The 12,475-nt window shown below is 39.3% G+C and overlaps 1 protein-coding gene across 2 annotated transcripts in view; it reads right to left on the reverse strand.

Annotated features, from left to right (window-relative positions):
- The window catches only part of slc7a10a (solute carrier family 7 member 10a), a 52,088-nt gene extending 45,409 nt beyond the window's left edge, over positions 1-6,679 (reverse strand). For both annotated transcript variants that reach the window (XM_028477309.1, XM_028477303.1), the window contains exon 1: positions 6,489-6,679. In XM_028477309.1, coding sequence (XP_028333110.1) covers positions 6,489-6,585 — 97 coding nt within the window. In that variant the 5' untranslated portion in view covers positions 6,586-6,679. The remainder of the gene's footprint in view (positions 1-6,488) is intronic.
- Between the last annotated feature and the right edge of the window lie 5,796 nt (positions 6,680-12,475).

The raw sequence follows: 12,475 nt of genomic DNA on the forward strand, positions 1-12,475 counted from the left end.
CTGCACAACTCAAGAATTGAAATCGAGATTCGTTCAGAACAGGAATCGAAATTGAGAATCGGAATCAGAATCGTTAAAATCCAAACGATGCCCAACCCTACTCATCATGGTAGTAAAATAGACCAATCTACTGCAGTAATTCCTCTCTCAACCAGTAGAAAATGCTGTGAACATATATACATTTTTGGTCATACCGCCCAGCCCTACCAGGCGGTGTTCACATCCGTGCGTCCACATCTAGAATGAATGTCAGGGGACTTACGCTCAACAATGCTGGCGAGGAACCTGAATAGTGTCGGACCTTAAGGAGTTCGGCCTTTAATAAAAATCGGCTTCATTCGGGTTTGAACGGGCTCAAGCTGTGTGTGGTTGAACTTTTGAGGCCTGTTTACAGCTCTAATGCTAATGCACACTGATTTTATTGTACCATATGATTATTAAATAAGAATTCAATAAAGTTGTTTTCATTCAAATGTTTTTTGTTTAATTTTAGTTTTTGTTAGATTTTTAGGCATATAACACAAAAGTGTGTCAGAGTCAGTTGATACACATTTTATTATGGCACTAAAATTAATATGAGAACATATTATGGTTATATATAGAAATGTCAGGAATCATATAGAGGTCTTAACTCTTCTTTATTAAAACAATTAAAATGAAAAAGCAGAGCACAGAGCATTTGTAGGGAACCTTTTCTTTTTCTTCTTCTTCGTCAATAACTGATTTATTTATTCAGAAACGCTGTTTTTACATTGACTCCAATTGAAAAATCCCACTGATGCTTGATTTGTGATGCAGTAAAAACTTCAGTTATTGAAATAAAATTCTGATATTTTCCAAGCTTCATCTACAATGACTGCAAAAGGTTGTCTTTTTTATGTACATTGAGTAGGGCTGCTCAATTAATCAAAATTTGATTAAGATTTTGATTATGACAGCCAACGATTACAAAAATAACATAATCGAGAAAAACGATTATTAAAATACTATATATTTATTTATTTATTTTTACATGTATTTTATTCGCTAAATAAAACAAACCCACTATTTCGGACATCTACAAATAATACTAACTTTGAGTTGTTTAATCCATGCACATGCAAGCTCCTCCCCTCCACCCCGCCCCTCTCAAAGCTAAAGCCAACACGAGGAGAAACGCTGCAAAAACACTTGGTAAACAAGTGGCAAGTCAAATTCTCTGATATGGGATCACTTTGATGATGAAGACCTAGAACAAAGACACGTCACATGCAACAAGTGTTTAGTTTTGTGCAAAAGTGAACATACTTAATTTTAGTGTTTGAAGGATTTTATTTATGTTTAAATAATATATTTTGGTTTTTTGTACAAAAAATAAAGAACTTTTTGGTTAACAAATAATCGTTTGAATATTCGAGATTTCAATTATGACTAAAATAATCCTGATTATCATTTTTTTCTTTACTCGAGCAGCTCTTAACAAATTCTGTAAGAATCTGCAAATATATATTTACAAAGCCATTTAAAGTCAAACACGATGCACCGTAAGCTCAATTTTAGATGACCAAAAATCTGTGTGGAACGTTTGTGTGACAGTCTGAAGATGTGCTGTAGCAAGTTTGGTGTCAATTGAGTAAAAATTGTGGGAGGAAACAGGTGTAATATGTTTTATAGTCAGGATAACAAAAGGCCCCTAATGATGTAAAATTCACATTAGAATGCCTCGTTTTTCCTATTTCTACACTTGTATTAAATTGAGTCTATTTTTATTTCCTAATTTTGCCTAAATTGCCTTGCCCCGACCATTGCTGTGCAGCAACTATAATTTAACGTTGTATTCTGTTATTTTCAGCTTTGAAATGAGAAATGTAATCCTTTTTTTTTATTAAACAAAATATTATTTGAAGTGCCTTTATACCACTTGATCTGAATTGGAACAGTGAGTTTACTAGTTTCAGGACAGCTGCATGGTAAATAGTCAGACAGTATTTTAGGCAATGACATTTAGATCTTGCTCTTTGCTCACTCCGCACCATATTATGTGCTGTAAAAACAGAAATGTTTACTGTAATGTGGTTTCCTGTTGGATATTCATATCGATGAATATAAATGTAATTTAAATAAAGACTAAACTGAATTGACAGCTTTTAATATACAGTACAATTAACAATGTCAGCTGTATTCTGTGCTCTGGCTCTGTTAGAGTGTGCTGTAACATGTACAAATGTTTCCTGATTCACATGTTCAGATTCTGCCTTCGTAGCAGCCATGGGATAATTGTATAGTGTTTTGTTTCGTACGTCAGAAGTTTAACCAAAGATGGCTATTATGAAAAGTCTGTGTTATGACTCCACCTACTTTGTATACCCTGTCTCGTACTGAACCACGCAAACTGTAATTCAGTCCATTTGAAACTGTCTTTGTTTTAACCATAATCTAAAGCATCGACAAGTGACAAAAAAGTCTTATTTTCACAGTCACTGATTTTGCATCAATGTTTAAATATGTATTTAAATGTTTTTTTACACATTTGAAGTTGAATAGCAGGAGATTAGATTCTGATGCTGGGAGGTTTTCCATATTTGTGTAATATCGTATGAACTGAAGTAATGTGTTTAACACTTATCCTCATTGATACGTATCAGGTTGTGGTTGGTAATCTGGAAAATGGGGCTTTGGATGTGCCCACACATTTACTGTATAGTCACTGATTATGTATTGCCATGGATGACTTTACATCGTGAGAATGCTAAGGGCTGCATGAGTGGGTGGGTTTCCTCTAGGGCTGTAGCTATCGATTCTTTTTGGAATCGATTAATCTAGCACTTTATCAATCAATTAATCGAACTAATCGGATACTTTTTTTTGCGTTTTTAAGCGACCAAAACAAATAATGCATAACGAAAATGACGTGGCTGTAAAATGATCAAGCATTTGGCTTTTATTTCTAAAGAAAACAACATTTGGCTCCAAAACTAAGCCCATTTATTGTAATTTAACCATGTAGTGTTAATAAGTGCCAGTGCCAACAATTAAATAAGAATTATCAGAACTGACTGAGTGATCAGCTGTTTTACATCCGTTGCTAACGCTAACCTCTGCAGACGCAGCCGACAGGCACGCAGCCAAATACACATGCATATGTCAATATATCGAGGCTGGAAAACTTCTGCGTTCATTTTCATTTATCTTCCGGTTAATTTATGTATTAATTGATTATCGGCCCAGGCCTAAGTTAGCGCTATATTACCTTGTTTCAGCGACACTTGTTTAAACAGCATGTGGATGTTTTTGGTTCAGATGCTGAACCACTGAAGTTGTACTGCTGTGGTATGACAGGTATTGTTTGCAGTAAACACATGATTGCACCTTGTTCTCTTCGTTTTTGAGGATGTAATGATCCCAGACTTTAGACGTTCTCTGTCGCTGACTCTCCGCCATGGCGCCAACTAAATGCAGAATGTTTCTCACGCATTGATGACGCGCTAGTGGTCTGCGGTCCCTGCACGTATATTGCGCGTCATAGGAATGTAACAATGCTTCGAGGCACAATTTTTGCCTCGAGTAATTTTTGTAATCGAGTTAATCGAGTAACTTGATGAAACGTTTCAGCCCTTGTTTCCTCTGGTCACGCTGGTCCCTGAGTAGATTTTAGACTCTCTGAGTGAATACTCGGAGGAGTGTATGTTTGTCTGTGTATGTGTCATTTGATGTTGTAAACTCCATAAGGTGGGACTCGCCTCGCATGAAGGTAGGTGGATTAAAGACAACATTTTTCAGTGTTTTTACACTAATGTATGGGCGGCAGTAGCTTGAGACATTGGTTGGGAGCCGGAGGGTTGCCGGTTCAAGCCCCGGTGCGGACCAATAATACAAAAGTTGTTCTGGTAGCTGGAGAGGTGCCAGGGCACTTCTCGAGCACTGCCAAGGTACCCTTGAGCAAGCCAAAGGCAGCCTCACTTTGACACCTCTCCATTAACCACAGGTCCAGTTTGTGCATGTGTGTGATTCAGGCTGACAGTATGTGTGTGAGAAGCATGTCCCCAATAAAACAGCGTAAAAACCCCAATTTGCCCCTGGGATTTATGAAGTGTTCAAAATAAAAAAAATATTATATTTTCCTTATGCATTGTAGTAATCTAAAATATACTGTACATATTGACAAGGACTGTTACAGTCACTGTGCAAATCAAAGTCACAGATGATGAATAAAAAAAAAAAAACAGTTTTAAAGTTTGTCTCACAGCAAGAACATCCTGGGTTCAAGCCCTGGGATGGACACTTGGGTCCTTTCTGTATGAAGTTCTCTCCGTGCTCTTACGGGTACTCCAGCCTTCTTCCACAATCCACAAACATCTGTTAGGGTGATTGGAGTCTCTAAAATACCCGGAGGAGTAAATGTTGAGTGAGTGGTTGTGTGTGTGTTGCCCTGGGATGGACTGACACCCTGTCCAGGGTGTACCCCCAGCTAACCCCCATTGAGAGCTGGAGATAGACACCAGCAGACCCTTGTGACCCTGAAAACAGGAACAAATGGGTCAGAAATTGGATGTACGGATTGATGGATGGTGCTAAGCACATGTGCTTTCTTTTTCTTTTTTGTAATAATAATAATTATGTAATTTTTTCAATCTGACTCTGAGACATGCACAACAATTCCATTATACCTGTTCTTTTTAACTTGTACATATGACAATAAACTCTATTTTATTCATTCTATTCTAATATTTTAATGATTGTTAGACCTTTTTATGTTTGTTTTTTTTTTGTGTGTGTTTGTTTATTTGTATGGTTTTTATGCTCCCAGAGTCTGAAGAAAATCTATCTATCTATGTATCTATCTATCTATCTATCTATCTATCTTTCATTGATGAATTTTATGATTAACAGAAAAGATACAAACTTCATCTAAAAAGCAGGTGCCTGTTAATGGTGCTCCGATCGATCGGCCACCGATCATTATCGGCCGATCTCCGTGGAAAAGTATGTGATCGGCGTTCGCCGATCAATGCCTTACATTGCCGATCACAAAAACTGATCACCTGTCCTGTAGCTCATACTTTGCAGCCGGCAGAGGCTCTGTGTGCAGAGTAGTGTCCCCTCCCCCTTTCCTTCACACTGCGCAGGTGCGCGGTGGTAAACCACAACAACAAACATGTCTGCCGTGTGGAGCTTTTATAAGATCAGTGAGAGTGATGTAAAGTTTGCATCCTGCAACACATGCATGTGGAGGACACCAGGTTCCGCCGACTACTCTCTCACTTGGAGCCCCGCTACATGCTACCGGGTCGTAAATGTTTCACAGACGTAGCCCTACCAGAGCGTGGATGAACACAGGAATAGACTCATGACCGCAAAAGCAGAGATGCTCCTCTTTATTAAAAATAATCTTGCGTCTCAACAAATCATAGACATTTGGCATGTGGAAATGCTGTTTAAGATATTTTTTCTTCTTCAAAGCAAACGATTGTGTTACGATAGCAGGTCATTTTAACTGTTTTTTCAGTTGCTGCATTGTCCCTGCAAGGTTTTAGTATTTTTTCTTTTGAAAAAGTAAAAACATGCTTTTCTCTAAATCAAAGTGATTTTATGGTTCGTTTTTCCAAACCGTCTAGCCGGTAGCACTCATCATACTACAGTGCAAAATTTACAGCCAATCCATGTGATCGGTATCGGTGATCGGCAGCATAAAACCTGATCGGAGCATCCCTAGTGCCTGTTATGATAGTCTACAATAAAATACAAGCAAAAAATGTCCCCATGACGGCGCGTGCGTCCGCGTGTCCTCCACAAATACACAGGTCAGCTATGTGTTCCTCACCACTACAATAGAACAGGCCACTATTAAAAGAGCCTGGTGAGCGCAGGGCACGAGCTGTAACTGTTCTGCAGACTGTGACGGAATAGTAACGAATATGGCAACCAGGGCATCAAACTTCCTCTATTAGAAGCAGAACTCTGTCAGATACCCGATCACTCTGTAACTCTACACTTTGATTGTGTTCGGGCTGTACTGTACTGTACTGTACTGTAGTGTACTGTACTGTAGTGTACTGTACTGTACTGTACATAGTAACACGTTACAGACCCACATCATGGACATCACATTGTCTACATGCGATTCAAGTTCAACGCAGATGCAGCCACGTCGGCATGTTCATTTTCAAATGTTCCGAGTCCACACTGATGCAACACTTTCCACGCACGCGCACACGCACACACACACACACACACACACACAAAGCCCAAACCCAGACTACTGTACACGGAAACGCAGTGCGTGCGTAACCGCTCCATGGTGCGCGCCTTGGAGGCTCCGCGCCAAACAACAGAGCTGCGCTTTCATCACTTCTGATTGTGAAAGATGAGCCACATCTTCCTCTGAGGAGCTTTAATGTAAACTTGTGTGCCACAAGTGTGTAAATGTAACCACAGAGGAAGAGCAGAGCAGCAGCCACGTTACAATGTTCTCCACACGCACACACACACACACACACACGCACACTCACCGATGATAATAGCACAGGCACTCAGGAGTCCGATTTCTTTTTTCAGAGTCACCCTGTCGCTCCTGGAGGTGTTTCCATCTTTCTTTTCCTCTTCCATCTCCTCCGCCTCTCGGTCCGATCCACACTCAGCAGAGCGAACCAGGCAGGACGCCACGGGCAGCCCTTATTATAACCTGCCGTTCACACGGAGAAGGCTGTGCGCATGCGCCAAACGTGGGACACCAACGTCACCTTCTCAGGTGGGCAGAAATATGGGTGTGTCTGAAAACTGGAGAGAATGGAAACCAGTTGACCACCTCCCCCAGGAGTCTCAAATCCTGATTATGATTTTTACATTAAAAAAGTTTACAGTTCAAAGGAATTATTTAATTACCTGCAGGTAATAATGGTGTAACGCAGTGGTCAGGGTTGGGGTTAATTACAATTTTCAGTTACAAATACGTTTTCACTTATCCATGTTCAATTACAATTCAATTACGATTACAGTGACGAGCATTTTTTCTAATTATAATTCAATTACAACTATTATTTGTCCTCAGAAAGTCAATTACAATTACGCTCCCAATAAATAAAGTTCAATTAAATTAATCACAATTACTAGGCCTGAAATAAATAGCCTAATAAAAGTTGACCTTCCTCTTGTTGTTAGCTTTCTGTTAGCATCTTTCATGATAACGGATCCTAAATCAGCTGTAAAATACAATAAAAACAATGCTCTATCATCTAATTTCTTTCCTATTTATTGGTTTACTTATTAAGTTTCTCTAATCAATGAAAATATAGGTTCTAATGTTTTTGGTGTGGGCGTCTGAGCTTTTTTTTTGTGTGTGTCAATGTACACCTATATTTATTTATTTTTTAATGGTAAAAGGTGGGTAACCTTGATATGAAACATATTTCAATAATTGTTAACTACATATGTGTAGAACTGTAGATAGAACTGTAACATGGTTCCCTAATTTATAATCAACTAGTACAGTGCCCATCAGAAGTATGTATTCATATAGTGGGGGCTTAAGTAGAGTTGTCAGTTATGGCCAAATGAGTATGTGTTTGAAGGTTGGATATACAAAGAGGTGTACATACTCTGTACCCTGTTATAAAGGGCTATATGTGTGGGTGCAAAGTAAAATAGCGTGTGCAATTTCAGTGGTTTAATTCTATGGGACATGCACATGATGAATGTGTTTGTTTTTTACTCATTTTTATATATTTTTTGTTTTGTGTATTTTCTGTAATGTATGTTTTTTGGAGTCATTATGTGTATTTTTGTATCTTTTTTAGTGTAGTTTTGTGCATTTCTGTTGTCATTTTGTGTATTTTTTGTATAATATTTAGTTTTGAGTGTTTTGAATCATTTTAATATTATTGTTGTCATTTGGTGTGTGTGTGTGTGTGTGTGTGTGTGTGTGTGTGTGTGTGTGTGTGACTCACTACTCCGTGGCTCACACACACGCACGCGTTTTAGCCGTGCACATGTACGCACATCAATGACTCACATCAGGCCCAATCAGTGAGACTTGAGAGCTTTGCTAGTATAGAAGGTTTTCATGGCGCGTCATCAACCGCGTCATCAATCCAGAAGTCGCCATTTTGGAGGTAAGCAGCCGGTTTACAAACAGCACACAAACAAGCAAATCTCTAATTTTGAGAGGAAATGGTGAACTATTGCCACGTTCTTGGCTGTACTAATTGGTCAGACTGTGAAAAACATGGAGTTTTATAGACTGTTAAAAGTTATAATAGATCATGGAAGAACAATGTCTGCATTTTATAGTCAGTAGTTCTACATCAGAAGAGCAGTGACATGAGACTAGCTCACCGTTGTTGCACCAGTTGTTATTGGTGTACATGAAAACACCGCCGCCCTCATCTCCCGTCTTGTATTTAAATCCAGCTTCAGGGAGTCCAGTTTGTTCTCCAGGGAGCGGACATTAGAACACAGGATGGAAGGAAGCAGCGTTCTCTGAGGATTAGCTTTTAGCTTGGTTGCTACCTCCACTCGGTATCCCCGCTCCTGCTTCTGATCACACTGCTTACGTCTCCTCCGCTGGCGACACCGCTGGTACGAGGCTCCGCTACTCTAGCGGCCTACGAAGTAGCAGAGCCTCGTTCCAGCGGCCCCCAGGCGCATCGACCGAGCCCCTCAGAGCGCCCCAGATCACTCTTTATTGATGCCATCCGTGCGATGAGCCAATGTTAGGCCGCCCCTCCCCAAGGGCCCAGCCAGATCGCCATACCAGCATGCGGCGCGCGCAGTCCCTGGTTCATGGTTTTGTACTTTTCCTAGTTATGTCAGTTTTCACAAAATTACTTTATATTTGAAAGTCTACTTCACTCTGTCTGCCTTATCCTGCATCTTTGTATTTGGGTCCAAACTGCATCACCCCACTGAACGTGACACTGAAAGTGAGGAAATGTTTTGTATTCAGGCCTTCTGCAGAGTTTGATGTTGACACATTCATGTGACAGTGAGAGCAGGCCAACTGAACATGTAGGATTGCAGACCTCCAGAAATGGTGACAAGTTCAGGGTAGATCCAACTTTGAGAGATAAGAACCTGGGAAAAAAATACTGGCACTCCACAACCCTGATCAACGAAACAGTGAAAAAGCAGTAACAAAATCTATGTAAGAAAGCAGCAAGACAATATGAACATACTTATATCCATTGCATTTGTAGGTTCCAGCAAACCACAACTGTTAACTAAAAGTGGCTTGAGACGATGAATGTTTAGGTGACTTCCACTTATCCATATTATTGATTTGACAGGCATTCCTAACATTATGAGTTGTCCATGTGAATTGTCCTTGCACAAGTGATACCACACAAATCTAAAAGACCTTGGCCCTCATTTATCAACTGTTCGTACGTTCAGATCTGTGTGTATGACAGGCGTATGGCCATATTCACGCAAGCTTTGGTATTTATTAGGGATGTAACAATTAATCGCAAGGCAGTTAAAAATCGATTCATAGGTATTACGGTTCATATCGATACTCTGAAAATTTAATCGCAGGACTTCTTTTTTAAACAGCAGAGGGTGCTATATATTTATCCTTCTCTTGTCCAGAAGCGTGGGCGGTGGGCGGAATCGCCTCCTACTCTTAGACAAGTTCATAAATGATTCCTTACCCCTTTAGCACCAAAAGAATATCTGTAATATTACGTGAATATCTGTAAAAGTCAGGTTTTTCTATTAGCTCTGTCTGCTAGCGCGTAGCATCTCTTCTTCACTGCAAGAATATCTGCATGCCAACTGACCACTGGGTTACCAGCACCCTCTGCTGGTCCAAACAAATATCTGACGTAAATACAGTGCAATGAGTGTTTTTTTTTTCAAGTGCAATTGTTAAGGCACAAAATACATTTTCAGTTGCACTTTTAAAAAGAAAAATAACTATTATGCAGTTTTGTATTGTTTACTATAGAACCAGAATTTAAATGAATAGGTTTCTTCTTTATTTGTATTATTCCCATATTTATTTATCATGTCATATCATGATTTATTTTTAGTTAAATTGCATTGTTTTGAATAATTTATCAAGTTGTTGCAATTCTGCCCCCAGGTGGTGAATGTGAGAAAATGCATGTGAGTGTGACGTGGGAGAGCGGTGCATTGTGGGAGTGTGTGACGTGTGAAAGAGGTTCATTCTGGGAGGTAAACAGTGTGTTGCCACGCGGATTATAAGGGAAAACCATACAGTGCCTTTTTGTGATGCTCTAAGTGCAATACCGAGACAGAAATAAAAGCCCGAGTTCCTCTTACAAGCCACCGCCTCGCAGTCTGATTCTTCAACGTGCTAACCCGGACCACTGGACGTAAGTTACCTGCCACGAGCCGGAAAAGTATTAGCTTGCTCCCAACTACGGTTCGGAGTGTGGAAGCGGAAAGGAAACAAGTGATTCTTTTGAAAATGAAAAATAAAAGGAAAATACTCCAGTATTTTCTATTTTTTTCCCGAAAAAAATAAAGAATTATTTTTGAGTCATTTGTTTACAGTCCCATTTTGTAAAATAAATCGTGAGAGAATCATATCGTGAACCCAGTATTGTGAATCGAATTGTATCGGGAGTTGAGTGAATCGTTACATCCCTAGTATTTATCAATTGTGATATGAGCGTACGCTACAGTCAGATCTCACATCAGGTCTGACCTCATGTACACAAATCTGAGTGTGTGTGCAGAACAGCAAAATCTGACTAAAACACACATTCAGAACTGATCAAAACGGATGATTAAAACGAATTAAACAAAATACGGTAAAATGAATTTCATAAAAAAAAAAACACGTTATTACATTTACCACTTTTTGAGTTTGAGTGTGGACTCAGGTCGATATAAACATCATATCTGTGCTTCTCTCCAGGATCTCTGTTACAAAGTTGCTTGCAGCGCACACAGGGGGGCAGACTTCACCTGCTCCGTAGCTGATTGTCTTCCACAGAGCGTTTAAATGAGCTCCTAAGTCCAATTTTCACACGATCAGAAAGCACATATTTGTTTTGTTCCACCTCAGGTGTGAGGATGCCATTTTCACCTTGGATATGTTTCTTTTCTTGATTGACCTCAGTGGGCGGGACATAGAGCAGAGAGTGTAACATGTTAATTGACGATTGAGATCAGCTGCAGCATTTATCAACACTCGATCATTCGTACGCTGGGATTGGTCTAATATGAACGTTTCATGAATTACATGTTGGTCCTGTTGTACGACCAACTGTAAACTCAGATTTGCACCTGTTTTCACACAAGGTAGATACTGTACATGAGAGCCCTTGTGACCACCTGAAATAGAGCCAAAGTAAAGGTTGATGGTAGATCTTAATTATTCAGCTCCTTTAAAACAATTGTGCTTGATTTAAAAGGGACATGTTGTTTGAGAGTGTAGAGTAATCAGTCATTAGGATCTTAGCATTTGTTGTTTGCTTTTGATTTAGAACCTCCTGCCCAGTCTGAACTTCAGACATCATCACACTCATACCAATTAGACAAATGACCATATACTGTATGTGCCAGAGAGGCATGAAAAGAGTGAAACGCTGTCACAGAATGATTGATTGTTTCCCCCTGCAGAGCATTTCTTTTCAAAGATGACTTCCTGGAATTAAAAAAGCTCTTAGTTTTTGTCTTTGAATGAGTCAACGTCCATGGACACACACACACACACACACACACACAACTTTTAGAAAGAGTGTTAAATACAACAAGATGCATTGTAAAATTGGTGTTACTGGCCTGTGATTTTGAAAAAAATCCACCATATAATTGAAAAAGTTAGAAAAATAGAAAAAAGTTATTTGATAATTGTTACATAAAAAAATAAAAATAAATGAAAATGTGTCTGACATCCCGGAATTCCAATGATAGGTACAGTATGTTTTTACCCAAACAATCAGAGTGAAATAAAGTTTAAATCATCTTGAAATGTGTTCAATATTCAGCTGCTTTTTTACAAAGAAGGCCAGCTGAGTTACAGAGTGGTGTTTCATTCCCCTTGAAAATGTGCAAAATCTAAATAGCGCAAAAAAAGCTGGTAATGGAAGCACTTCAGTTTTGAAACAAAAACCCTTAAATATTAATATTATTCTTTTATGAGGAGGAATTTCAGACATTTCATTATTGAAATGTGTCGCAAAAGCGCTATGGAAACTTTATCCACAAATACACAATGACGTACCTGGTCACATGACATGAGGTACCTGGTCACATGACCACTTCTCTCCGATAAAACATGACGCGATGAGTAGCATCCAGCTGCAGCCCAGGAACAGAAGCCCCTGATGTGACACAAGCCCCTGGCATGATGGAAGTGATGTGGAATATCAGAAATTCCTTTTTTTAATTTGGAACTTTGCAATACTTACCTTCCTTTTTTAACTAACCCTAACGCTAACCGTGACGGCCTCTACTTCCTGGCTACACTTACCTTTCTTTTTTACTTACCCTAATCCTAACCCTAATCCTAATCCTAACCCTAATCCTA

The sequence above is a fragment of the Gouania willdenowi genome, chromosome 3 (assembly GCF_900634775.1).
Source record: "Gouania willdenowi chromosome 3, fGouWil2.1, whole genome shotgun sequence".
Classification (NCBI taxonomy): Eukaryota; Metazoa; Chordata; class Actinopteri; order Blenniiformes; family Gobiesocidae; genus Gouania; species Gouania willdenowi.